Source organism: Rattus rattus, chromosome 1 (assembly GCF_011064425.1).
Source record: "Rattus rattus isolate New Zealand chromosome 1, Rrattus_CSIRO_v1, whole genome shotgun sequence".
In the NCBI taxonomy this organism is placed as follows: Eukaryota; Metazoa; Chordata; class Mammalia; order Rodentia; family Muridae; genus Rattus; species Rattus rattus.
This window is the reverse complement of record NC_046154.1, coordinates 110,343,355-110,371,196: the sequence shown is the minus strand read 5'-3', so window position 1 is coordinate 110,371,196 and position 27,842 is coordinate 110,343,355. Positions and strand designations below refer to the sequence as shown.

Genomic DNA, 27,842 nt, shown 5'->3' with positions numbered 1-27,842 from the left:
CACAACGTCACTTTTCTACGGGCAATCAATCTTGGACAGCGAATCCGTATATCGTTCACACAGGACCTGTGTTGATACAGAGTAAGTCACTGTGCGCTTAGTTCTCACGCCCACGCAGTTCCTCTTTTGGAGACCTCTGTTTCATTCACAGAAGGACCCCCAGTCAGCCGACAAGCCTCAAAAGCTATTTCCGCTTCCCTTCCTACTACCAGCAGCGCGGCAGTGACGCATTTCCGCCGATGTGGGCGTGGTAGTCGCGCCGCCTCAGGCTGATGACGCAACGGGACTCCTTCAGCACGTGTGTGTCGGCTTGCCGGCTCTAGGGGGTCTCCTTGCGGTCGTGGGTTTTCGGCGGTTACCCCGCAGCCCTGTGGCCGCGGCCGGAGACTATGGAGCACCTCTCTGTGGACCTGGTTGCCGGGCCGCTGCGGCTAATCGCCACCAAGAACGAGAAGAGCAGCGGCGAACTGAACAGGTTCCTGGCCAAGTCGGTGAGCACCGGTGAAGGAGGCGGGCCCGGGTCGGCGAGCGCGGAGTCCCGAGAAAGGGCCTTTGTTTTAGGGGTCAGCTTTCATTTCCTCGCCCCCTGCCCAGCGCTCAGGCGGTGGTGGAGAGCATGCCCTTCCGGAATAAAAGCAGTTGGCTTTTCTGCGAGGCTGCCTCTGTACGACCCCCACCCCTCAGGACACGTGCTTTGCCTCAGTCAACACTTACCTTTCCCCACCCCTCGTTTACTTGAAAGCTTCTTTTTCTTTTCGACTTTGTCCCTGATGTTTGGCCCATTGACTAACATGAGTAATGTTTCTTTTGGACGTTTCAGTACCACTGAGGAGACACAAAAATCTGGTCTCTACACCAGGGGGTTCGCAACTCCTTTGGAGACGGTTGGTAACAAACAACTGAAGGTCAAAACAAGACAGTTTAACATTAGGGATTGGGAGGTGAAAGAATTTTTTTTTTTTTTTGACAAATGGGTCTTGAGTTTTAAAGAACCTTGCTTTTATTGATTACTGCCTGAGTTGAGCATCCTTCCTAGGGAACTTTGCTCTTTGCGTTTTAATTTCCTTTTATATTTCCCTACAAGCTCTGTCTGTAAACCTGAGTCTAGAAAAACGTGCTTTTAATTTTGTAAAACTTAATTGGTCAGGAGTGCATTAAGTACATAGACACTCGATTGTTTTAGTAATCAACATCACTATATCATATCCAGTAGTTCTCAACCTGTGGGTCACCTAAGACCATCGGAGAATACATTTACTGTTCATAACAGTAGCACAATTACAGTTATGAGTTAGCAATGAAAATAATCTTATGATTTGAAGTTACCACAAAATGAGGCACTGTATTAAAGGCTTACAGCATTTGGAAGGTTCAGGATCACTGATGTAGACTAAAGACCCTGAGTCATTTGGAGCATCGTAGAATTCACCTGAGAAAATTTTGAGAATTTTTTCTGCGGTGTTGAATTTACATTCTGTCACTGAATTATCCCCTTAGCCAAAAGGCTTTTTGTTTTTCCTTTTGAGACAACATCTCTATTATGTAGCTCTGGATGTCTGGGAATTCACTGTGTAGACCAGGTTGGCCTCTGAACTCACAGAGATCCACAGAGTGCTGGGATTCAAGGCAGGCTTCCAAACCAGCTTGGCTCAAAAGGTGTCTCTGATACTAAATTGACTGTGAAAAGCCAGACTTAGTAGGCTACATCTTCTGGATTTCTGGCCTGAGGCTCCCTTATCAAACTTACTGCAGGTGGACTCTGCATGGATATGCAGTCTAGAGTGAAAACTGTTTTTTGGTGGGTTCTGTGAAAGAAGGAGATAATTGATTTAGATGAGCTGACCTTGTGGAAGACTCTTGGATTATGTCTTGTTTCGAGTCTATATAGTCTAGAGTTCTTGTAGTGGGAGAGCATTTGCTTAGTATACAGGACATCCTAGGATCAACTCTTAGCACCTAAGGGGATTCACATTTATGTTTTGGGTGTGGTGTTGAGTATTGGGGGATGGGTAATATTTTAGGGACACTGACACATACAGTGTAAGAACCATGCATTGTAAATTCTGAAAATAGTATAGTAATGCCACAAGACTAGAAAGCTTCCTTGACTTGGAGTTGGGACCTTGTTGAATTCTAGACAGTCTCAGGAATCCTGCAGATTTGTTTCTTTCCCTGTTGGCTAATAACTTAGATATTTTCATTAGGACTGGTTACGTTTATCCTGTAGTTCTTTTTGTTTTGAATTTGGTAGTTCCAGTGCTGAGCATACAGATACATCTTACCATGTTCATAGGCACTTCTAGTTTTGGAAACAAAAACAATTTATTAGAGAGTAATACAGATGGGAGTAATTCATGCTGGAATTTGATATTTGAACCAAGAATATTTAGGAGAGTTTTCTTTTTTCTTTTTAAATCCTGTTATCCAGTGGCTATATCCTGATTCCGAGAACTAGGTACCAACTGTTAGTAGGTACATCATTCTGGGTATTGAATCCAGGGCCTAATACTGTACCACTGAGTTCATTTAATTTTTGAGACAGCATCTCATGCTGGCCTAGAATTTGCTATGTAGTTTAGGTTAGTCTAGAAGTCACAGATCCACCTACCTCTGCCTCCTGAGTGCTGATTATTAAAGGCATGTGCCACCCTGCCTTGCCTTGGTATTAATGTTTATAAAAATTTTGCGTTTTGAGACAAGATTATATGTAGTCCAGCATGGCCTCCAACTTGCTGTGTATCTAAGGATGACCTTGAATTCGTCTTTATTCTGCCTTTCTTCCAAGCACTGTGATTGCAAGCAAGTATCATGGGCTTATTTTTCAAAGTCTACATGCGTTGTTCCTGCAACTGTGATGTCTCCCCTACTTGGACCACTGTCTGCATTTACATTTATAGAGAGCAGAGTGTTTAATATAACACCAAGCATAGGAACAGGAACATAACATAACTGGAGATTTGTTCTTATTAATTTCAAAGGTATGGTGTTGGGGGGAGGGGGAGAGAAAGGACGCTGATGCATTCATGTGCGTGTGTGCCTACCTGTTAATTTCAGGTGCACATGGAGGCCAGAAGAGAGTGTCTGATTCTCTAGAGCCCTTATACAGGTCACAGAGATCTTCCTGCCTGGCATTAAAAAAACATGCACAACTACTCCCCTCCCGACAAGTTACTTAACTTCTATCTCTGTTTCTTGATTAAATACATATAGTGGCTTTAAAATAGAATAGTCGTAAATAGTAATTATAAGCAGGATCTCCAGGCTGCTAATGTGGGTCAGTGAGGGAGTCCCTGCCTAGCGTGCTTTAGGGTTGAACCTTAGTGCTGTCACAGCAGAACAGTACAACTTGCAGCAGTTTCAACAACACCTCGGGCCTACGCAGTTTTAGGTTCCTCTACTGTCTTGTCAGCTGTAGCTTTTATTTATTTATTTTTGGAGACTGGGTCCCCATCTTTTTGGCCTAGATTAGCCTCAGCATTTTCCTTCAGTTTATAATCTGTGAAGTGGGGATGACAGTCTCCAATCTATGGGTCGGTATAAGGAAAAAATGCATGGAGGATTGTAAGTGCCATGGATAATGTTTGCTGTGGTGACTGCTGTACATACAGCTGCTCTGGTGACTAGAAAATACAGGTAAGGAAAATGCCAACAGCACCTAGCATTGATTGGTTGGCAAGCAACTGGAGTAATTATTATTTTAGCATTTTTTGTGGGGTTGGCTTCACTATGGTAGGCAAGCTTTCTGCCATTGAGCACCCCAGCCCTAATGTATTCTCCTTATTATTTGTATTTTTTCTTATTATTTGTATTAATGGTCATATTTAGACAGGGTCTTGCTGTATTTTCCAGACTTCACTTGAAATACCCGCCAGGCCTCAGATCCAGAGTACCTATTACAAACTTGTCCTACCACACTTGGTTCTATTTGTTATTGCTTGTTCATTTAATTCTATTTGAATCCAGAGATCGCACGTGATAGGCAGTTTACCACATGACCACAGGTTGACATGCCCCAGTCCCCTGCTACTGGCATGTGCCCCTCATTTATCTTTGCATTGTTTTTACTTGGAATGCTTGTCTTTCCTCTTGCTGTGATGAGTGTGGCAAAAGCTAACTTGGGGTTATGGAAGAGAAGAACAATGCACACAGATGCACAGACTCTCTGGGTTCTTTTAAGGTGGAAAAGAGAACAACTTTATTCTGCAGTTGGTGTGTTTGCAGAGCACAGCAGGTTACTGCGAGCATCAAGCCTTCACTGGAGCTTTAGAAATCATGAGGGCTTAGAGCTAACTACTGAACGTACTCACCCAAAGAGACACACCTAAAGGCACTTGTCGGTGTCCAGCCTCGACACAGGATCGAGTTCTCAACTGGAAGCAGGGATATCTGCAAGGCTCATAATTAAACACAGACTACTTTTCGGGTACAAACTGACAGGCAGTTACTCTCCTCTTTCTCTCTCTCTCTCTCTCTCTCTCTCTTACACAAACACACACACACACACACAGAGCTTGAGGTTGCACACACTGAATTCTCTTTGCACATTGCCCTTTTCTTGAACTTCTCACACACACCACAGGCACTCTCCTTTCACTCACACACACTCTTCATACACACCTCACAGTCTCTCTTTCCACATGCACCTCCCACACACCTCATGTGCACCTCACTTGCTTTCCACTTGCTCTTCTCGCTCTCTCATGTTCACTGTTGCCTTTTTCTTACCCCAATCTTTTATTTATACTCCAAAAGCAGGTAGAAAAAAGACATTGTATAATGATTGCCAAATCAAATTATAAAGAATAACCACATCCCACAAAGAATTAAGAATTACAGTTCTTCCCCAAAGTTTCAAGCTTGTCCTATTCCCAGGCCTGTGGCCAAAATAATACTAATTGCAAATCTATCGTTATTTAAACTTTAACCTTTAACTTATTATACTTCAAGCCCAGAGCTCTGAGGTCAGCTACTTGCATTTTTTTATGAAGTGCTAATGATAAATGACATGGGCAAAGCTGCCAGGCAGTGGCCAGAAGAATCAAGTTAACCCTTAACTCAGTACTTAACCTAGCCATCTGCTTCTGCACATTGCACACAATGATTCTCCTCAGAGTCCCAGCATTTAACTTTTTCCTTTTTTGGGGTCCCAATGTTGGCTCTGATTCATTTTCTAGTAATTTTTTTCAAACTTTCCTTGCAAGTCAAGCATTAATCTGGAACTGTCATTGTGCTATTACTGCATTGTTTCCATCTTGGCCATTAAGGCTGTGCCCCTATGCCTTAAACAGTTTTTGTTTAAGAATCATTAAATCAAGGAACATCTAGTTTCACAGAATTCTTCAGAGCAGAAGAAAGAAATAGGAAAGTCAGATAGAATAGAATAATTATGCATACCAAGGCATAAAAAGTAGTCAGGCACAAATGAAATCTATATATGGAACTAACTATTTTTTACGAAGAGCTGCCATCAGCTACTGAGCTGTCTCCTTCCTGGTCTGTTGCAGGCAGTCCCTTATTTCAGATCGTGGATCCCCTGGAGGGATGTGTCTCCTGCTTCTCAGTGTCCCAGACTCCATCTTTTTAACAAGAAGCTGCTGCGGGCTTCTGAGATGTCTCCATCTCAGCCTACTGCTGGCAGTCCCTGTCATGGGATGCTGTCCTAGCAGGCATTTTCCTTCTGGCTGTCAGACTGTGCTGTTTGTGAACATAGGGACATGTGAATGCCCAGGGAAGCATTAACTTGAGTCACTTGTTGCTCTTGAGTTCATGTTTGCCCTGAAAGCTTTACAGGCCTGTGAACAGCCACATCTTTCAGTTCTCTTCTGTTTGTCTGGAGGGCTGTGTTTGCAGTTGTTTTCAGTGGAGCCCTAGGAGGATTTGTCTCCTTTGTCATTGCTCACTTTGTTTCAGACTAACAGTGAAGGCACCTTAAGGAGGACTGTAGCTCTGGTGTCCAGTCCAGGGTCAGGCAGGCAGGGGACACTCAACCTGAGCAGATCAGTCTGCTAACAAATTGTGATATTCAGACATTGCAGAACAGTTTGAAAAACTTTTCAGTGCTTCAAGCATGGGATGACTTCATTTTAATAGTAACAGTTCCCAAGTGTATATGTGGAAAGAGAAGTAGGACATTTTTCTTTGTTGTTCTTTTGAGGTAAGGTGACCCTCGAAAGACTGACCTGGAATCAACCAGGCTGGCCTTGAACTCACAGAGATCTGTTCTGCTTGCCTCTGCCTTAAGTGTCATTTGAGTGCATCATCGTGCTTATCTTTTTTTTTTTTAAGAAATGAGTCCACTTCAGACACACCAGAAGAGGGCATCGGGTCCCATTACAGATGGTTGTGAGCCACCATATGGTTGCTGGGAATTGAACTCAACACCTCTGTAAGAGCAGTCAGTTTTCTTCCCCACTGAACCATCTCTCCAGTCCCCTACCCCCTTTTAAATGCTTGGATTGCTAGCCACTGCTAAAGCTGTGGAGAGAGTCGAGGAAGGCTGATGACGCTCCTGTAAACTTTTTGGGATATGTCCCTGCCACCATCTTGACTTCAGACTCCAGAAATAAATGAGACTACTGTTTGTTATTTTAAACCATCAGTTTATTAGAGTGTTTTAGTAGTGCTAGAAAATTAGTTTAACTTATTTTTCATAAAGATTTGTTTTAAGAGCTTTTCTTTAAGTCCATCCAAGATCACTAGGACATGCTCTTTGGGCTTACAATGAGATATATCTGATATTCCCATTGTAAGCTGAAAATAATCAAAATAAAATGATACTCTTAATCTGCCAGATACTCGAGTTTACCCGAAACATGCTCAGAGCGTTTATTAGTTAAAAGATGGATGGAATCATCCAGCATAAATCCTGTTTTAGAATAATGTTGTATAATTCGTGTAATTTTTTTAAAAATGGAAAGTAAAGAACAGTGTTTTATGGATATACTTTTACAGCATTTAAATACTAAAAACTTGTTAATCAAACCATTGCAACTTTTATATCCTTTTAAATACCCTATGTATCTAGGCTGAAAAGAAATACATGATTTATTTGTTTCTGGTACTAGGAATTAAGCCCACCCTCATGCATGATAGGCTAGGCCTCTACCACTGAGCAGGCCTCTACATATATAGCTTTTTAGTGCTGTAAGGTTTGTATGTACATGTGTGTGTATGTATGTATGCATGCATGCATGTATGTATGTATCCTTTTGATTAGCCCCATTGTCATACAAAACTAGAAAAAGATTGGATAAAATTGGTAAGGTTATTCTAAGTACGGTATTTAGTGAGCTTAGAGCATCACTCCTCGACAACAGAAGCTGTGCTTGCTATATATACGCATGATAACATTACTTGGTGGCACAGGGCTGATGGGGTGGTAGAAAGTTTAGGATCGCTTTGAGCTTATGGCCAGCTTGGGATACATAGTAAGACCCTATCTCAAACCAAACAAAGCTTAACCAACAAAAATCTGTGGAACGGAATCCCTTTTTTGATTCAGGGTCTTGTGCAGCTGTAAGGCCAGGGTGACCTCAAACTATAGATCTTCTGTCTCAGACTCCTGAATGCCAGGATCACAGGTGTGTGACATCATATCCTCTTTAAAATGATCTCTAAGGAACACTTGCCTATAGTTAAAAAGTGCAGTTACCTCTCTGTGTCCTGGCTAAGTTCCTTCCCTTTGAGTGGTAGCTGTAGAAACTGTTTGCTGTCTTAGTTGAAGTTTCTGTTGCTGTGATAAAACACTATGACCAAAACTAACTTGGGAAGGACGAAGTCAGAGGGAACTCTTTGGAAACTTAATGTGATGTTCTACAGTTCTAACAGTAAGTTGTGCTAACTGTGTGTACATAGTAACAGTGTAACAACTGACTAAGCCCCCCTCCCCCCCGCCCCTTCTCAACTGTCCTGTGTATGCTTATGGATTTTCTGGGCCACTCATTAGAATTTTGTTGTTTACCTCTCCATTTCTTTGGGTATGGTTGTTCATAGTGGCTCTGTTTTGCTAAATTTTAGGTTGGTTTTCTCTCTAGGAATGAATTTTATCTTCATCGTTTGTGGGAATTGAACACAGAGCCCACCGCATGCTAGGTACCAACTCTGTAACCGAGCTGTATCTAAGCTATACCCAGGCCTTGCCTTCATAGGTATTTCTTCAAAGATGTGCTCCTTCCTGCCTGGAAGTAACCACAGAATTATGTCTTCGTTTATGAGGAGCGAAGGAGACAAGAACACCGAATGTTGAGGCCCTGCAACACTTACTGTTGAGCTGAAGTTGCATGTCATTGAAAATGGAATCCCAAGCATTGGTTTTCTTGTGTAGAACCTCAGTAGACTGGAGCTTTCAGTAACAAACTCTAATCTCTTCTTGTAACAAAACCATATTTTGTTGTATCATGAAATCACTTAAGAAATGTAGAAATTAGTGTTTGGATTCTAAGCTAGTGCTCTGATCTTTCTGCTACTAAAGCATATGGTTTGCATAGATATTTGTCTTGCCTCTCACTCAGGTGTGGACACCTCAAGATCGTCAGTGCATCCTGAATTCCTTGGCACAGTTGCTGCTAGATAAAGACTATACCCTTTTGCTTGGTCGCCAGTTGCGCCCTATCCTTTTGGATTTGCTGGAAAGAAATGCTAAAGCCATTAAAACTGGAGGCCAAGTCAACCATGATCTGCATGAACGGCTCAGTGTATCAATGAGCAAACTCATTGGTAGCCATCCTGATGTTCTTCCGTGAGTAGCAATTTGATCCATATTTCTCTGTAAGGTGATAACCTCTTTTCTAGTGGGGTGGCTCTTGCTCTAACCAAAGCACTTGGGAGGTTGAGGTGAGAGACTTGTGCACTTGTGGCCAGCCTCCAGCATACAGCAATACCTCTGGTTTTTTGTTTTGTTTTTTAATTTTATTTATGTATTTTTTTTTTTTTTAAGGAGTCATGTCAGAACAGGGCATCAGATTCCTTTATGGCCATGATCCACTATGTGGTTGCTGGGAATTGAACTCAGAACCTCTGGAGCAGCTAGTGTTCTTACATACTGAACCATTTCTGTAGTCCTACGGGGCTGGGGAAGGAGTTGTTTTAAGTTTTGTTGTTTTACAGTCATTTATTTATAGAGGGTGGCACCGAGGTCAGAGAATAGATTGGGTCAGTTCTCTCCTTCCACCATGTGTTTCCTGGGAGTTGAATTCATGTATGTGTTCAAGCTTGGTGGCAAGTACTTAACCCTTGAGCCATCTCCTCACCTGCTTTTACTGGGTATCTCGTGTGACCTCAGTCTGGTCCTGTCTCAGTCTACCAACTGCTAGGACTACAGGTGTGTACCAGTACTCCTGGCTTAGCTGTGATGACAGGTTTGAGGAAGCAGCCATATGTCCCAGTCATATCAGAATCTGGCAAGATGTGCGGATGAGGTAGATCTGAGGTTGGGTGAGAACTCTTCCCGGAGCAACTGAAAGGGAGAATTAGCTAAGCCTCTGAAGAAACTGGAGCTGACTCACTGGCTAAGAGTTCTTGCTGCTCTTGCAGAGGACTAGAGTTCCCAGCACCAACATCAGTTGTCCACACTTCATACAGCTCCAGCTCTGGGATCTGACACCCTCTCTGGCCTCCTCAGGCATCAGAATTCCCATGCATACAGGTAAACAACAGAGTCTTTATAGGGAAGAAACTGTCAGACTAGGAGTGTACCTCAACTTGACACTGTCATGTATGGCCTGGGTGCAATCCCTAGTGCTGCTCCTCACCACCCAAAATAGTCTATCAGATTGGTAGGTAGCTATGCAGAACTGGATTCTGATGTGTGATTGGTTTCATTTGTAGTAGGTTGTGTCTTGTAGGTTTTTACGTTGAGAAGACTAAGGGCTTTCATTCTGAACACTGCCTGATAGGTTTTTCATCTGGACTTAACACAGGGAAAGAAGAAATGAAAGGCTGTATTTTTATATGCTATTGGAGAAGTAGAAGGAAGTGGCCTTAGAATTGAATTGTGGCAACTTGGAACTCCCACCTCTAGAAAATGTGTTAGGAATATGTTAGAGATTCATTAAACTAGTGAATTAATTTTCTGTTTTCCACCAGCATCAAATTTTATAATCTTTTGTGCTTGTTTGGTTTTGGCCTCAAACTCACAGATCCACCAGCCTCCACTGTCCTAGTGCTAATATTACAGGTGTGTGCCGTCCAACCCCTGTCAGCCGCCCCGGTACATCCCCTTCTCTGCTTCATGTCCTCCTCTTCTGTTTTTGTCTTTCGTTTGTTTGTTTTTTGTAACCTGTTGAATTCAACTAGTACAACCTATTGGAATGCCGACTGATCTTTTAGCTTGATGCTGTACAGGTGAATTCATGATAGCCATGGCCATGTCATGTTCAGGAAACAGCATTACACAGCACCCCTCTCCATCCTCGGGTTCAAAGAAAAGCATGCTTAGCTAACACTAATGTGGAAACTCCTGCCCTGAGCTCTGACCCATATAGGTATATTTCAGCAATTTCCATACCAGTTTATTATTAGAGAGTACCCCAAATCCTTCAAGATTCCAGAATGGGTACCAAAAGCATGTTTAAAGTATAATAGGGACTCTAAATAATTAAAAATCCATGCTTAGGAATATGAATAGCCTGGGTCCTGATGGCCAGAGGAGTCATGTCTTTCAGAACTGAGAGTTCTGTAAATTGTGATGCTACAGGCAAGAAAATGAGTACACCCCCAGCTCTGGTTTAAACTGTAAATTGACTCATTTCATCTTTCCATCTCTGTCTCAGGTTTTTGGTTAGCAACGAATCTCAAACCCCTAGTAACCTTTTCTCACACATACTTATGTTGTGAACGTATTGGCGATTGTGTACATTGATGTACTAATGGGCGTGCAATTAAAAAATGACTGCATGGTTCATATATGGTTAAGAGCAGTTCATGTTGATGCAGCTGTCAACACAGTCACTTTAAGAGTTTCCGTATATTTTTTCTCATGCGTTTTGATGCTGGCGATTTAAATTGAGGCCCTGTGCATGCTAGGTAAGTGTTCTGACACTTTAGTCTTCTCTAGTCCTTTAAATCTATTTATAAAATTGCTGACTTTGAACTTAATGATTTTCTTGCCTTAACTTCTGAAGTTCCAGGAATATATGACACCTGATACTAATTCTTTGAGTCCTCTCTCTCCTCCTTCCCCCACACAAATCTGGAAGTTTGCAATTTTGGTACTGTTTTTGGAAAATCAGCTTTTAGTTACATTGGTTTTTATTATTGAACTCAGTTTTTTTCTGTTATGTTGAACTTCATGTTCTATCTGCAACTAACAATTATTTGCATGTGTTTGTGTCTGTATGTGTGTGTTCTCGTAAAGATCTCTGTATGCTTTAATTTGTAGCCTAAGCACCAGGTTTTGCCTCCCCTAGATTCAATTGAACATTTCTCTTTTGTTCCTCTTCTGTTTCTGTTTGTGGCTCTCTCTTATTGAGCAGCATGTCAGGAAGAATTAGTGCATGGGTTTTTTTGTCTCTAGATAGTGACATAGTATGTTCCTCATAGTGAGAATTCAGTAAGTGTTCAGTGAGTACATTAAGTAATTACTACTCAAAATGTGTGCTGCTTTTGTGGGTAAAACCTTTGGTGATTTGCAGATTCTCAACTGCTATCTCATGCCATGGCCTGGGTCCTCAGCCTGAAATGGTTGCCATCTTTAGGATTGTATTGCTTCAGCATTGTTCTCTCCATGTTCTACGGTACCAAAAGTTCTATTTAGTTCTGCAGTCCTGTCCCTCAGCACTTGGCTGCCTCTACAGTCAATGAAGATGTTCATGTCCAGTCTTGTCCCTGAGTGCAGATGGGCACTTGGCTGTTTAACTAATGAATATTGATACTGTCTTCCCTCCTGAAGGTTTGCCCTGCGCTATTTCAAGGACACCTATCCAGTTTTTCAGAGACTCTTCCTTGAGAGTTCTGATGCAAACCCAGTGCGCTATGGACGTAGGCGGATGAAGCTCCGGGACCTAATGGAAGCAGCCCATATATTTCTGCAGCACAAGCAGCCTGTCTTTCGGGAGCTCTGGGACTGGAGTGTGTGTGTCCCTCTCCTCAGGAGCCATGACGCTTTGGTGCGCTGGTATGTGGCTTAGCCTGTGCTGACTTGGGGTGGGAGTGGGGAAGGACAAAGAAAACCTTTAGATATGGTTGTTGGTTTTATGGGTGCTGTCTGTATGTTTGTTGGATCCCGGAATTGCAGTTATGGGCAGTTGTGAGTTGTCATGTGGGTGTTTGGAATTGCACTCCAGTCCTCTGGAAGAGCAATCAATGCTCCAAACTGCTGATCCATTTCTCCAGCCCTAGATCTTGTTCTGTTTTGGTCTTACCCCCTTTCCTTATTCATCCAGTTTTGCTTTAGAAAGAGATCATATACATGGAGTGTCACCCTTTTTCCTGTTCCAGGAAAGCAATTCATTGTGTTTGCTTTACATTTTATCTCATAGTGTGTGTTGTAATGGTTAAGATTTTATTCTCTAGTGTTTAACTGATAAGTACTTTTATTAATCAACGGGAGGTCAGAAGTGATATGCTTCTTTTTCCTTCAGGCATACAGCTAACTGTCTTGCTTTGGTGACCTGTATGAATGAAGAGCACAAGTTATCCTTCCTAAGGAAGATTTTCAGTAGTGAGGAATTAGTGCATTTCAGGTTGAGGTAAGTAGGGGCCTACTTGGAGGCCTTGCGTGTGTTTTTGGGGCAATTCATGGACATTTTTTTCCTCTTAGGTTGTTAGAAGAGGCTCAGCTACAGGATTTGGAGAAGGCCTTGGTTTTAGCCAACCCAGAAGCCTCCCTTTGGCATAAGGGAGAGGAACCTCAGTACATTCAGGGACACCTAGTTTCAGCTGACCTCTCTTCCAGTGTGGCAGCCGTCTGTGGTGTGGTACTACCTAAGCAATCCTCCAGCCCTGGAGAGCAGCAGGTATGGTGGCCTCTCTAGGGGCTATGCCCCATGAACTGTGAATGTGCAGTTTCTTTGGTCAGAGTCCAGGTATCATGCGTGATACACATTGAGTTCGCCAAAGTGATGTTTCACTTTAGAAGTGTTTAGTGAGAAATGAAGATAAATTCACCTCTGAGTTTGTCCTGGGTCCTCTCTTCATCTCCTTTAAATCTGAAAGTAGAAATAGAATGTCATCTGTGTGCTGCCTTGATCTTTAGCAAAATGTAAAGATGTGCCTAATTACACAGGCTAACTGTGGTCCGAGCTATTTAGTAGGCTGAGGCAGGAGGATCTCTTGAGGCCAGCATAAATAATACAGCAAGGCTCTGCCTCAAGAATAGTAAAGAACAAGACAGTAAACCAAGGCTGATTGTGAAAGAGACTTAAGGCCTGAGGCTATAACTTGGTATAAAAGCACATACGTTGGCTAGGCCAGGATCACTTAACAAAACAGAAGACTGCAGTCCTTACTGTACCTGAAAACATCAGATGCATTGAAACATAATGTATTCTCTCTGCCCAGATTTTCACAGCTATTGAGATGTGCATTCTTTTAATATGTGTGTTTCTACATCTGTGCAAGAGGTGCATGCTTAACATGTAAGAAACATACAACTAGACTGCTAGCTCCTGCATTGTTGATCTTTTAAAGTTTTTACAAATTTTCTTTTAAATTTTTATGGGTGGCTGTGTGTGCCTGAGTGTGTGTTTTGTACATCACATGAGTGCAGCAGCCCGTAGGGGTCAGAGTTTGTGCTTGATATCCTGGAACTGTAGTCATAACCCCTGCACTGCTAGTTTTAAGTATAAAATGTTAGCATATGGAAAGCGGAATTTTAAAGAAAAGGCCACTGGTGATTGATGACGTACTTAAATTTATTTAGAAATTGTTCTAGGTCTGGAGAGATAACTCCACTATTAAGAGCAGTTAGTGGGCCAAGTATGGTAGCCTTTAGTTGTAGCACTCAGGAAGCAGAGGCAGCCTTTGAGCTTGAGGTCAACCAGGGTTATAAAGGGAGACCCTGCCTCAAATAAACAAAAGAGCATTTACTGCTCTTCCAGAGGAACCCTACGCAGTTCAGTTTCCAGCATCTGCAGGAGATAGCTCACAAGGCTGTGTGTGATGCCAGTTCTAGAGGATCTCGTGGCCTCTTCTGGACTCCATAGGCAACAAGTACACATGTGGTATACGGGGGTGTGTGTGTGTGTGTGTAATGCCCATACACATAAAATAAAATTATTTGAGTTTTTAAAAAATAAAAGGGGTACCTCATATTTTTGCTCTACACAAAAATAATTTTTAGAGCATGAAGAGCTTTTCCTTCTGAGTTTGGCTCTCACACTTTTTATGATGTAAGGCCTGTAGAAGCGTTGTTGCAGAAATTGATTGTCTTTTGAGGGAAGGGCTCTCTTAATAGTTTTTCCATTTCTCACTTTTCTTCTTAGACAAGTGACAGGAGTTCTTCACGCGATCAGGAGCTGGCTCTTAAGTCCTTTGTGTTGGTTGAGTCTGTGTGTAAAAATCTTCAGATGCTAGCTGTTGCCGTGGCTTCTCAGAATGCCGTGTTGCTGGAAGGACCAATAGGAAGTGGTAAAACTTCCTTAGTTGAACATTTAGCTGCAGTGACTGGTAGAACAAAACCTCCTCAGCTTCTCAAAGTCCAGCTTGGCGATCAGACAGACAGCAAGGTAATCAAGAAGCGGCAAGTATCGCTGGGTCGGTGTTTGCAGTGTGTCAGCATGCTAATGTTTTTGCTAATGGAGCATAGTTATTGCCCTTGCTTCTGACTTTTGGAACAAGCTTTGTAAACCTCACACACCTCCTTCTCTTGTTGAAATTTCATGTCTTTTCAAAGGAAATAGCTTTCCTATCTCAGGTGTTTGATTTCTCTGATTTACCTCTTTGCACAGATGCTACTCGGCATGTATCGTTGTACAGATGTCCCTGGAGAGTTTGTATGGCAACCTGGCACACTGACACAGGCAGCCACAAAAGGTCACTGGATCCTTCTGGAAGATATTGACTATGCTCCCTTGGATGTGGTATGTTATCTTGCTAACCCTTTACTCTGCAGTTTTGTCTTTGAAGGACATTTTGTCCACAGTCCCTGCGAATGGTTTGGTGTTTTGAATTTTACATGATAAATTGTAAGAAGCTCATTCATAGTTACCTGCCTAATCTGACTTGAGAACTTGGGTTTCTTCACTTGTCTTATGTTTTATAGAGTATTTATTGAATGCTTTGTACTATTTTTTTTTTTTTTATATAGTGATTGAGTACCTGGTAGGAACTGTTAGTGATTCATTGGGGACTTTGAGATCAACTTTTAGGTGTGGCAGCTGTAGAATAAGGCTACAAAGGGTTGTTTTTTGGTTTTTGGTTTTTGTTTTTTTTTTGTTTTTTGGTTTTTGTTTGTTTGGTTTTTTTGAGATGCTTTTCATTATACAGCTGTGAAATTTGTTATATAGCCCACATTGATCTCGAATTGACATTGCTCTTGACTCTGCAGTGATTATAGGAGCATGCCACAAGGTAGCCTGTTTTGGTTTTTAGAAAGATCACTTCTGCAGTAAAGTGGCAATCTGTTTCCTCTGAAATCCTTAAACTATGACCAAAAAAGATATCCTAAGGTTAAGGTGTCTCTACAGGTTCTGTAAGGCAAATGTTGACATTAGTGCATATTGAACTGTACATACTGGAGAGACAAACAATGGTTATGTGTGGGAAAGGCACTTTTCTCCCACCAAATCTAGCTGGTTCTGGCTCATTCTTTATAACTTAGTGATTCTTTTTATGTTTGGAATAGGTTCAGTGAATTCTGTGTTAAGCTTATACTGTTGGGTCATTTGCATCTCTTGTAAGACCCTTGAATTTAAGAGTCCTAATTTCTGTTTACATCCTACTGTCTTCTCATTTCTGGGCCACAGTAGCACTCAGTGAATATTGAGTAAATACTGGAGTGCAACTTATAGAATACAAATGCATTTGATTCCAGTTTGCACTGTGAAAACTGGATGGTGTTTCCTTTAAGGATATGTCTATCATCCGGAGACAGATGATGTTTGCTTGTTTGATTGTTACTCCTGTCCCGATGGCTTTATCAGTAGGGTTTTGTGATTTAGGTTTCTGTGTTGATTCCTCTACTGGAAAATGGAGAACTTCTGATTCCTGGCCAAGGCGACTGTTTGAAAGTAGCTCCTACATTTCAGTTATTTGCAACCAGGAGGTATGTCTGACTCTGTTCCCTTTCTCAAATCCCTTTTGGTTTTTGCTTTGCTGAAGTCATTTATGCTTTACAGAAACATCTTGTCATTGATATCTAAACACACCATGGCATTATTCCAGTGATTTAAAAACAATTTGATAAAAATTCTATCAGTCCTTTTTAAAATAAGACTTGGGGGTCAAAAATCAGCCTTTAATTTTTCACCTGTCCTCATTAACTTAGCACTAAAATGGCTGCTTTTATTTTTGAGCGAGTGTATAGCAGTCACCCTATTTATGATTTTCCTACCATGGTTTTAGTTGCTCAGTCAGTAGGATTTGAAATATTAATGGAAAATTACAGTAATAAAAATTCATAACTTTTATCATATTGTTCTAATTGGTTGTTTTGGCATTTCATAGATTTGTTGTAGAGGTTGCTGCACAACAGGCTGTCATCAAATAATAAGCTTCTATTTCTCCCAGGAGTGGGGATATCATTTTATTCTTGTTTATCATCTCTTGTTTTGCCTCATTAATAAAACTTTACCATTGGTATGATAGATAGATTGTGTACTGTCTGGTTTCAGTCATCCATCATAGATTTTGGGGGAGTGCCCTGCATATGAATTAGGTTAGCTATAACTCAACTTGAAATCTGGACCTTTTATGTGACACTGTTGGATTCTCGTTAAACTGCAGGCTCCTGAGCTGTGGAGGAAGTTGGTACCGACCACTGAATAGTCATGCTGCTATGCTAGACAAATACTGGACCAAAATTCACCTGCATAATCTGGACAAGAAAGACCTGAAGGAGGTATGCAGCTCTGGATAATAAGGGTGCTTTTCATTTCTGTTTTTCATCACGGAAATGCCAGTAGCTCCGCTCAGGTGGAAATAGAGGGGTCTGCCTAAATGAAATAGCTGAAGTCTAGTTCATAGAGAGACATCCCAGGCTCTGGAAGTAGAGGCACTGCACTTGAGAACAGAACGTTGATCTCAGCAGACACCTAACATTTTTTCAACCTGCATTCTTATTTTTTTTCTCTTTGCTTTTTTTTACAACTGAATTTTTTTTATAGCCCTGGCTTCCTAGAGTTTGCTCTGTAAACCAGGCTGACCTTGAACATACACATATTCACCTGCCTCTGCCTCCCAACCACTGGGATTAAAGGTGTGTGTTACCACTGCTCTGCCATTTTCTCAAACTTTGTGTCCCAATTACATCTTGAATAGGCCTTCTATTCTCTGCTAGCAATGTCCGCTCAGCCACCTGCAACCAACAGGCTCCTTTCTACTCCTTGGAACCTTCCCTGTCTCCCATGCTTCCCCGACCACATGGTTATTTGGCACGGTGATTAACTAGGGTTCCTTTTTTATTTTAATTTCCCTGTAAAGCATAAGAGAGTGAACACATCAACACTTTATAAAGTGTTGTGATGGGTAGTGTGCATGTTGTGCTCTCCACTGCAGTGCTGAATAGCTGTTAGAATGAAGAGCACTGGACCTGGGGCTTTAAAATTCTACATTTGTTTTTCAGAATTTAACTGCTTTTTATCAGTGACTCTTCTTTTGTGATCTGTAATTTTCTTTCCTATGTACCTTTTCATTTATTTTAGGGTTACATAATGAAACTTCTACAAAGTAGTTCTTGAGGAATTCTTTAGCAAATGAATTCCTTGTACTTGGATACCTGTGGGCTGTTGTTTGGGTATCTTGGTTTTGTTCTCTGGACTATTGTGGTTGGCTAGTTTGTCAATAGCATGAGCAGGGGGACAAGCTGTTGGAATTCAAGTAGGATGAATGGGTGGGAGCAAAGGGAGAGTACAAAGTCCTGTGCTTAGTAAAGATTTCAAATTTTACAAGTCGTCTTTGGTTGACTAATGTCAGTAGTTGGTGTGCATTCCCCATCCCTGTGCTTAAGGCTGGGATCTGGGTCCTTGGCCAGACTAGGACAACGTTCTTCTGCTAAGTTGCTAAGCTACTTTTAAGAATTTCTAACTGTTGAGTTATTTTTTTCTCTCCCCTGTTCAGGTTCTTCAGAACAGGTACCCAAGCCTCTTAACTGCAACTGATCACTTACTTGACATTTATATTGAGCTCACTGGAGAAAAGCATTGCTGTCCAAGTATTGGCTGTGACGAGGCACCACAGGAAGTTTCAGAAGCTGAGGGAGAAAACAGAAGAGTAGCCCTTGAGGGAAGAGAATTATCTTTAAGGTACTAGACTACACATTGCTTTCAATTGATACTTTAAAGCTTCCTTTGCTGGGAAGTTTGTAGTTAGAAGCAGATGGTCTTGACTGCTTCTGCCATTGTCAAATGTACAGATCAAGCATGTGGGTTACATGTGAGATCAGATCCCTTTGGGCAGGGTTGGGTAGGGGTACCTCGAATGTTGTAATTCTAGAATCCTAAGTGTCTGAGGCCTGGCTGTGGACCCAGACTGGAATACAGAGCTTGCATAGCTCAAAACCAGAGCTTTAAAAATAAATAGTTGCTTGTTTGCTTGTTTGTATTTTTGATGTGGTAGGGATGGGGATTGAGACAGATTCTCTCTGTGTAGCCCTGGCTGTCCTGGAACTCTGTGTAGTCTAGGCTTGCCTCTAACTCAATACAGCCTGAAGCTACCCCCCACGTCTTGGGATGACAGATGTGTATCACCATACCTGATCTTTCTTAAAAGGACTTAAAGCGTTTCTGGATTTGCTCCATATAATGAGTTCTATGCCTTAGATCTCCATTCTCAGTGGAGATTAGGAATGAGTGGGTCCCCTGAATTTGGTATTTAATATTTTTCCTTGTTACCTTTTCTGGTGTGGATCAGGGAGAAACTTGTATGGTTAAGGACTTAATCTATAGTACTTTATCTTTCACATTGGTAGAAAAGTGGGGAGACTTTAGTTAGCATATAATCTTAGATTTAAGACTATCATCTCGGGGTTGGGGATTTAGCCCAGTGGTAGAGCGCTTGCCTAGCAAGTGCAAGGCCCGGGGTTCGGCCCCCAGCTCCGGGGGGGGGGGGGAAGACTATCATCTCTTCACCCTATGTTTTGTTTCATTGTTTTTGAAGGGATCTGCTGAATTGGTGTAATAGAGTTGCTCATGGCTTTGACAGTACATCTTCAACAGCATTGTTGAATGTGTTTCAGGAGGTAAGATGTTTTAGTGTCTTCAGTGGCTACCAGCTTCTCTAGCTACTGTTTCCTCCCTAGCTACTTGAACCTGAGCTGCCTTCAAGCTAATCAGATATAATGAATGTCTTACCTAGAAGTAAGGCTGAGATGAGAGCTTGGGTTGGTGTGGTATATCACAGTGCCTGTAGAGCTGTGGTCTTTATAGCTTAATATACCTCTCTTCATGTGTTTATCTTTGCTGTAGAGAAGTATATGGGAGTTTCAAAATGTGATGTAGAATGTAAAAATTGGGGGAGGGAGGAGGAAGGCCCTTTAGGAGTAGAGCTTTGTTAATTCCCTAGAAACAAAGTAGGCTTCCTAAAGATAATGGGCTCTTAAAAGACTAGTTGAAGGGAAAGCCACAACCCAGGTTGGTTTACATTCTTTCAGTATATGTGCTAAAGTGACTTTGAATAGAAAGCAACCTTAACATGCTTTGTAGCCCTATCCATCCATCCAGTTTTTCAAGACAGGGTTTCTCTGTGTATCCCTGACTGTCATGGAACTCCCTGTAGACCAGGCTAGCCTTGAAATTAGAGATCCACCTGCCTCTGCCTCCTGGGTGCTAGGATTAGTTTGTAAGGTTCGGGCAAAAGGATCACCCAGTCCCATGAATTTGGGATAATTTTTTGCCACGTGGTGAGAGCCTGGCTGGTTTGTTTGTTTTGTTTGAAGTTAAGTGATTTTGAAAGTTTATGAGTATGGATATTTGTGTATCTGTGTGTGTGTGTGTGTGTGTGTGTGTGTGTGTGTGTGTGTGTGTGTGTGTGTGTGTGTGTGTGTGTGATGTGCATGCCTGATGCCTGTGGAAGTCAAAAGAGGGCATCAGATCCCTTGGAATTAGAGTTATAGTCAGTCATGAGCCACTATGTGGGTACTGGGTTCTCTGCAAGAAAGGTAAATGTTCTTAACTGCCCCAACATAAAACAGAATGCCAAAACAAATTACTAATATATTTACCACTGCAAAATTTCACCCTCTCTTTAGTTTTTAACCTCTATTTCCTATCTTTTAACACTCTGGAGAGGGCTAATACAACCTTCTTCAAGTGTCTTTCTTCTCGCTATCCTAGACTTGACATAAGAAGGAATATGCCACATGTTGCCTTTTTAAATCCACCTCTTGCCTTCTGCATATTTTCATATTTAATCCTGTACCACTTAATTCTTTTTTAGGCAGAATAATACTCCAGTTGTTTATGACATTTGCTTTTTCATTAAGTAGGGCTTTATGCTTTCATCTTTTGGCAGTTGTGATGTATGAGTCTGAATATTCCTGTACAAGTTCTTTATTAGTAAATAAACAGTATTTATGTTGAAACAGTTAAGGATTTGTTTGTATTGGTTTCTTCCATCATGATGAGAAAATTACAGTGGCAGGAGCTTTTAGTTGCCTGACTGTACCCACAGTCAGAAAGCACAGAGAAATTGAATATAATGATACTCTGTGTGTGTGTGTGTTTGTGTGTGTGTGTGTGTGTGTGTGTGTGTGTGTGTGTCCCCGTCTGTCTATCAGTCAGTCAGCCAGCAGGTTCCTAGATATGAGTATAGATGCCCATAAAGGTCAGAAGATGGCATTGGATCCTCTAGCACTAGAGTCACAGACAGTTGAGAGCTGTCCAACATTAGTGCTAAGAACTAAATTTGAGTCCTGCTAGAGCAGTGCATGCTCTTAAGCATGAGCCATCTTTTTGCCCTATGTATTACTCTTGTTCCCTTGGTTGCTTTAATAGGCTCTGGACTGTTTCACTGCCATGCTTTCTGAGCAGACAAAGAAACTGAAAATGGCAGAAATTATTGGAAGCAAACTGAACATTTCTAAGAAAAAGGTATGTGCTACTGCTTTATCCTGCATGTTGAAGGTGGGCTGCTTTCCTGGGCTGTTGATTCCTCTGGAGACATTAATTGTCTGTTGCCCCCTGTCGGGGTAGTACATTCTCTGTTGTCCCATGTATCATACAGAAGACCTTGTTTTCTAGCTCTTCAGTGAGCGTCTTGTTTTCAGAGTGGAAACACTCTCAGAAACACATTGTCTATACTTCAGTGTGCACGTTTTTCTAACTGCTTTTGTTCTATCCATTTACTAATTTTTAGGCAGTGCCTACTGTGTAGCTCTTTCTGGCCTGGAGCACATGGCCTACCTGCCTCTGCTCAGAGTAATAAGATAAAAGGCATGTGCTCATGCCCCCAGCTTACTGTTTCTCATTGACCATGAAGGAGTAGTTTCAGTGAGTGGTACTAAGTAGGTTCATCAGGTTCAACACGGAGGTTGTGGGCTTATCTTACCTTGTACTTTTTAAATCAAGATGTGTGCTCCACATTCATGAGTCCTGGGTTTGAAGTACAGTTTAAAGGGGAAAGCCTCTGAGCAGTGGTATTTATTGGTGGTGTTGAAGCCTGCAGAAAGTCTGGGTTGATCAAGGCAGTCTTACTTGAAATGTCACACCAGTAATTAATACTAAAGTTGTTTGTTGAGCTTTTGCAGTAGTGGGGCTGACTGGAGTAGCCTCCTGAAAACTAAGCTGGTAAATGTGTTCATCACAGTAAGCTAGGGTGTGAAACACCATTGAGTGGCTTAAACCGGTGAATGTTTCCTCTGCTGATTGGGAGGAGAGGGCTCCCCTTAAACATTTTGTCCATTTACTTTAGTCTCAAACCTGAGCTTTTATCTGGGTTCTTTTTGAGTGAGAAGGTAAGAGATGAATGGTTACTCTGTAGACTTCTGGGGACATCTGCTGCAGCTTTTCATTCTCTAGAGACAGACTGTGGAGTCTTACTTTATTGTTAGAAATGCAAAGCCGCCAAAAGCAGTTAAAGAACACTTGACTTTGTGTTAGGAGTGGACTTTCTTTCCTCTACGCTCTTGGTAAATGGCTCACTTTTATCTAGGCAGTGGCTCATTTGGATGAGTTAAGGGTACTGTCACAGTTTCTTTCCTGTTGCTAAGATACAATCCTATAACAAAGCAACTTAGGGAACAGGTCTATTTTGGCCCCATCACCGCAGGGAAATCGCAGAGGTGGGAGCTATAGAGAGCTGGTCAGATTATATCTACAGAACCGCGGACATGCTTTAGTGTTGGTGCTTACCTTGCCTTCGCTTGACAGCTCAGGGCACCTACCCAGAGGACTGTCCTGCCCAAAGTAAGGATGGCTTTTCCCATCTCAGTCAGCATCGTCACAACAGTCCTTCATAGGCATGGCCAGAGCCTCTGTCCTCTGGGTGGCAGTGAATTCAGTCAGGCTGACAGTCAACACTAGCTGTCTTTGGTGCCACTCCTTGGGTGTGTGTGCAGTGTTAAGCATTTTTAAAAACTTGGAAAGTAAAAGAAAATAACACAGAAACCCTTGGTGTAATGCTAACTTATGTTCTTGAAAGTAGATACCGCTTTCATGGTAGAGTGTTGATGAGAAAGGTTCATTTAGACACTTTTGGCTAAAGAAATCAGTATATTTTTGACTTGATTAAAATCTTCCTTTCCCACAGGCTGAATTTTTCTGTAAACTCTATAAACCAGAAATTGTCATAAATGAGTTAGACGTCCAAGTAGGTCGAGTACGGCTTTTGCGGAAACAAAGTGATGTTGTTCGAATTCAGAAGTAAGTATAATTCACTAGCCTGTAGATTGTATCTGAACAGAGCATGCCTAGGCTTAGAGACCCAGTGCATGTTGGAGGAATAGTAATTTTCCAAAATAGGTTCTAGAACTGAGATGGCTGTTAGCACCTTGGAACTGATAGAGGTCCTTGATCTGACTCACGGCAGTTTATCTAGTGAAACATGCCCAAGTGTGTATCAGGCTGTCCTGGTGTGTAAACTCCTTGATGGCCAGGATCATATAAAGTTCTAAATAATGCTCATAGGAAATGTGGTTTTGGTGTTGGAGTTGCAGTCAAACACATCAGCCATTGAAGTAAAGCAAGCACAACTCCACCCACCGCTACCTTTCATATAACTAAGTCTTCAGTGGTCTATCTCAGGACAAGTCATAGACACAGGTTCTGTGTAGACTCAGTTTTGGGGAAAGACTTTTTAACACATTATAATTATGTAATATTTCTTAAATACTTCAAGATACATGTGTATGTGTATGACGTGTGTATGTGCTTGTGTGTGCCACAGCATGCCATGTAAACATCACAGGGCGACTCTGGTTGTCAAGCTTTTGTGGTGGGCAGTGAGTGCCTTTACCTGCTGAGTCCTTTCCCAGTCCATATATGAATGAGGAGTTGAAGCTAAGATAGATCAAAGTGAGTTGCTCGAGGATATGCTGTGCAGGTCGGGCCTTATTTGGGTGTCCAGAACATAGCATCTTAACAACAGTGTTATCTTGTTATATGTGACACTAGAATGAATGGTCAGTATTTGTAGAAACAGGAAATTTATAGCCTATTTGCTCTAAGAATATGTTATAATATAAAGACAATTACTCTGGGTTATCTTCTCATTTTTTTTTTTCCTTTTTGGATTTGTTTATATCCAACACTAAGAAAAACTTGAAGCCTAGATGTTTGTTTTTTCTTTTATTTTTCTGTTGGGACTTGTACAAGACTGTACCTCTGAGCTACATTCCTAGATACTAAGTTTGAAGTAGGATATTACTAGATTATACTGGGCTGCCCTACAGCTTATCATTCTGTGCAAGTCATCATGCCTGGTCTAGCTAACTTGTAAATCATCTTTTTCTTTCCCTAGAGAGAAGTGCTCTTTTGCTGCTACCCGCCCATCCTCTGTTCTCCTTGAGCAGCTTGCAGTGTGCGTCAGTCAAGGGGAGCCTGTATTGTTAGTGGGAGAGACAGGAACTGGCAAAACCTCTGCTGTCCAGCACTTGGCTCATGCCACAGGTAACCCGGGGATTGTGAGCAAGCAGGGGAACATGGGCCCTGACTCTTAGCCTTGGACTGGCCTCAGACTTGGGATCCTCTTGCCTTCCCCCCTGTGTGCTTGGATTATATGTATGCATCACCGTGCCAGGTGTGCTGTTTTTGTTTGTTTGCTTTGCATTTTGTTGTTTTTTTCCAAATAGTAAGTCTAAGCATATTAATGTTTGAAGTGGCCTCATTCCATATATAGTCAGTTTCCCTGGAAATAATCACTAGTAACAGATTGGCATTAATTTTTTTTTTGCAGGCTCTACATACACACAAACATAGGCATACAGATAGTTTTAAAACAAATGAAATTATGTTCTGTATATATACCATAACATACTGCTTTTCTTGTAGTATAGCCCAAGTTGGCCTCCTCCTTATGAACCTGGTGATCCTTCTGCCTTCTTGGACAACTTTACAAGTGGAAGGCAAGACTTCCTCATGTTTGTGCTTAATTAAGTTTACTAGACAACTTTTAAAAATGTCTTACTCCTTTTTATGGCCAAATAATACCTACTCTGGATATTTATTTAATCCTAGTTTATTATAGGCATCAGCTTATTGAAGGATCTTTTTGTTTGTTTTTTTGTATTTTCAAGATAAGCTCACTGTGTAGCTCTGACTGTCCTGGAACTCACTGTGTAGACCAGACAGGCCTTGAATTCAGAGATCTGCCTGCCTCTGCCTCTAGAACTAAATGTGTGCGCAGCTACCACCTGGCTGAAGATTCGATTTTTGGTTTCAATTTAGATGTTAAAGAATTCTAAGGCTTCTGAAATTAATAGAGAAGGTCAAAACACATATGTTTGAGAAACTTGCCCTGCCTTCTTAAAGAACGCATGGTAATTTTCCATTAATCTTTTGTTTGTTTTTTCATGTTTTTTGAAACAATTCTACTTTTATTTCCGGCTGTTCTGGAACTCACTTTGCAGACCAGGCTGGGATTAAAGACATGTACCATCAAAGCCTGACTCCTTTAAATGTTTGAAATAATTCTTTTCCGTTGTTTCTTAAAGGCCAGCATTTGAGAGTTGTCAATATGAATCAACAAAGTGACACTGCAGACTTGCTTGGAGGGTAAGTGTGGTTCAGATTCTACTAAAAGTCTATGGTATGCTTAGTACTAGAGTTGGGAAATGCCGGCGCTTACAAAAGTCAAATCTATTCTGCTTAGATTTATGCAAAGACCTATTCCCCTTCGCCTATCACAGTATAGTCTGTTTTTGAGTCAGGGTCTCTCATTAGTCTGGCTGGTCTGGAGCTAACTGTATAGACCAAGATGGCCTCCAACTCACCTGCATGGCTCTGCCTTCCAGAGTACAGGAACTAAAGACATATGCCACTGTTTGTTCCCAGTGTGCAGCACAGTAACAGACTAATTTCTTGGTGTATGAGTTTGAGGACACATGAGCACCACAGCACATGTGTGGAAGGCAGAGGGCATGTTGCACTGCACAATATTAGATTAACTTATTGCTGTGTGCCTGAAGATGCATGTGTGTCACAACATGAAGGCAAGGTGCATAAATTCATTTTCTTTCTCACCATCTGAATGTTAAGGTTGTCAGATTTAGCACTAAATACCTTTACCCAGTGAGCCTATCTCTTAAATTTAAGTGACAACTTAAATTGAAGTCCTTGTGCTCAAAGAGGCATTTAAATTATTTAATAAATACTTTTTATTGTTTGCTTTTTTATTTATTTATTTATTTATTATGTATACATCATACAGCTTTCTGCCTGCATGTATGCACCTTCAGGCCAGAAGAGGGCACTAGACCTGATTATAGATGGTTGTGAGCCACATGTGGTTGCTGGGAATTGAACTCAGGACCTCTGGAAGAGCAGGCAGTGCTCTTAACCTCTGAGCCATCTCTCCAACCCTATTGTTTGCTTTTTGAGACAGGGTTTCTCTCTGTAGTTTTGGCTAGCCTGTAACTCACCATGTAGACCAGGCAGTCTTTGAACTCAGGGAGCTACCAGCCCCTACTAGGATTAAAGGCTGGTACTACTTGGCCTGGCTCAAAGGACAAAGTCTAAAGAAAGCAGATGGTGTATGTCACCTGATCCTTGTGTTGATCCAGGGAGATAGCTTTAAATCCTTGCTCTACAGAACTGCTTTTGCAGGCCTGCTTTTTAATCAGACATGTTTATAATACTATCTATTAAATAATATTTTTGTTTAAATATGTCTTCAGCAATTTACAGCTAATAAATATTCTTAACACAAATGACACTAATCTTGCATCATTGAACATGGTCTGAGTCCTCTTCCAAGGGTTGTTAATGTTATGCCAGCCATGGTAAGGAGGGCATAACATGGTAAGGAGGAGATTTTTCTTCCTTCCTTTTGTTTCTTGTTTGTGGTTTCTAATTTTCTTTTTTCTTTTGAGTCCAGTCTGTTTCCCAGCTAGTTGTTGCTCTGGTTCTTTTGTTGACAGGTTTTTGTTGGTGGTAGTTTTGTTTGTTTGTTTGTTTAAAGTTTCACTGTGTAGCTCAGGCTGGTTTTAAACACTGGATTCCCCTGCTTCCACTTTCTAAGTACTGGAATTAATGGGCTTGTGCCACCTTACTCTATCTAGACCTGTGTTTTTTATTAATTTTAAATGAATGTCATCTAACCCCTTTCGTAGAAAGCAGACTCTGGGCTCTGTTGATGTTGGGCAAGCAGTCTATAGCAGTGTATGCCCTCCCATCCTCTCATTTCATGTTCATCTGATTTTTGTCCCATTTAAATTGGGCTTCTGTTAGGACACACACACACACACACACACACACACACACACACACACACACTCACACACACCTTTATATTACTTGTGAGGAGAGAAAACCAATTTCCTTGAGGGTGAGGATGAGGAAAGCGTGAAGATTCATCGAAAGAAGGACGGGGTGTGGATGGAGCAGACGGTGTCCCCCAGGTGGGAAGGGACTGCACAAACAGTAAAACACAGCATGTGAACATTAGTCGTGAGACTTGGGAGTCATTTATAATTCCATTAAGAGGGAAAGTTTCTCTTTGGAGAAATTGAGAATGAAAAGAAAATGGAACATAGATAAAATGGCCACTTTAACTTCCTTGCCATGCTCAGGCCATTCTCAGAAGAAATAACACTGAAAAAAATGTTTCTTTTTTTCTTTCTGCATCGTTCATTTTCATAATTTAGCACAGGCTGTTTCTGTCTTAATTTTCCGTTTTATGTTATCAGTATGCAAAGTTCTTTTCCCTTGTTGTAGTCCTTTTAAGATGAGTTCTTAAGGGGTTGGGGATTTAGCTCAGTGGTAGAGCGCTTGCCTAGCAAGCACAAGGCCCTGGGTTCGGTCCCCAGCTCCAAAAAAAAAAAAAAGAGTTCTTAAATATAGCCCCTGTGTATGTCATGGGTAGCTGGTATCTTGATTGGGGCAGATGTTTTGGACCCATATTCTGTTTGGCAGAAATCTCTGAAGTTGTTTCTAAGATACCATTTCCAAAAGACACTTGGGGCACTTTGCTTTAAAGTTGCAATAGGTCTGTTTCTGCATTCCTTCTTTAGCTTGATTCCTCTGAGTTGTTTGTGCTGCACTGATTGAATTGTTTCAATCAATTGGTTTTTCTTTTGTTTATTTTTGGGAGTGGAG

General features: G+C 41.5%; 1 protein-coding gene across 1 annotated transcript in view; it reads left to right on the top strand.

Moving 5' to 3' along the window:
* Positions 1 to 283: 283 nt before the first annotated feature.
* Positions 284 to 27,842, top strand: part of Mdn1 (midasin AAA ATPase 1) — a 124,039-nt gene continuing 96,480 nt past the window's right edge. The window contains exons 1-15 of the mRNA XM_032904871.1: positions 284 to 491; positions 8,511 to 8,737; positions 11,888 to 12,112; positions 12,579 to 12,686; positions 12,758 to 12,953; positions 14,421 to 14,663; positions 14,886 to 15,017; positions 16,098 to 16,201; positions 16,882 to 16,996; positions 18,214 to 18,398; positions 19,252 to 19,333; positions 21,087 to 21,182; positions 22,840 to 22,952; positions 24,049 to 24,197; positions 25,241 to 25,301. Coding sequence (XP_032760762.1) covers positions 390 to 491; positions 8,511 to 8,737; positions 11,888 to 12,112; positions 12,579 to 12,686; positions 12,758 to 12,953; positions 14,421 to 14,663; positions 14,886 to 15,017; positions 16,098 to 16,201; positions 16,882 to 16,996; positions 18,214 to 18,398; positions 19,252 to 19,333; positions 21,087 to 21,182; positions 22,840 to 22,952; positions 24,049 to 24,197; positions 25,241 to 25,301 — 2,138 coding nt within the window. The 5' untranslated portion in view covers positions 284 to 389. The remainder of the gene's footprint in view (positions 492 to 8,510; positions 8,738 to 11,887; positions 12,113 to 12,578; positions 12,687 to 12,757; positions 12,954 to 14,420; positions 14,664 to 14,885; positions 15,018 to 16,097; positions 16,202 to 16,881; positions 16,997 to 18,213; positions 18,399 to 19,251; positions 19,334 to 21,086; positions 21,183 to 22,839; positions 22,953 to 24,048; positions 24,198 to 25,240; positions 25,302 to 27,842) is intronic.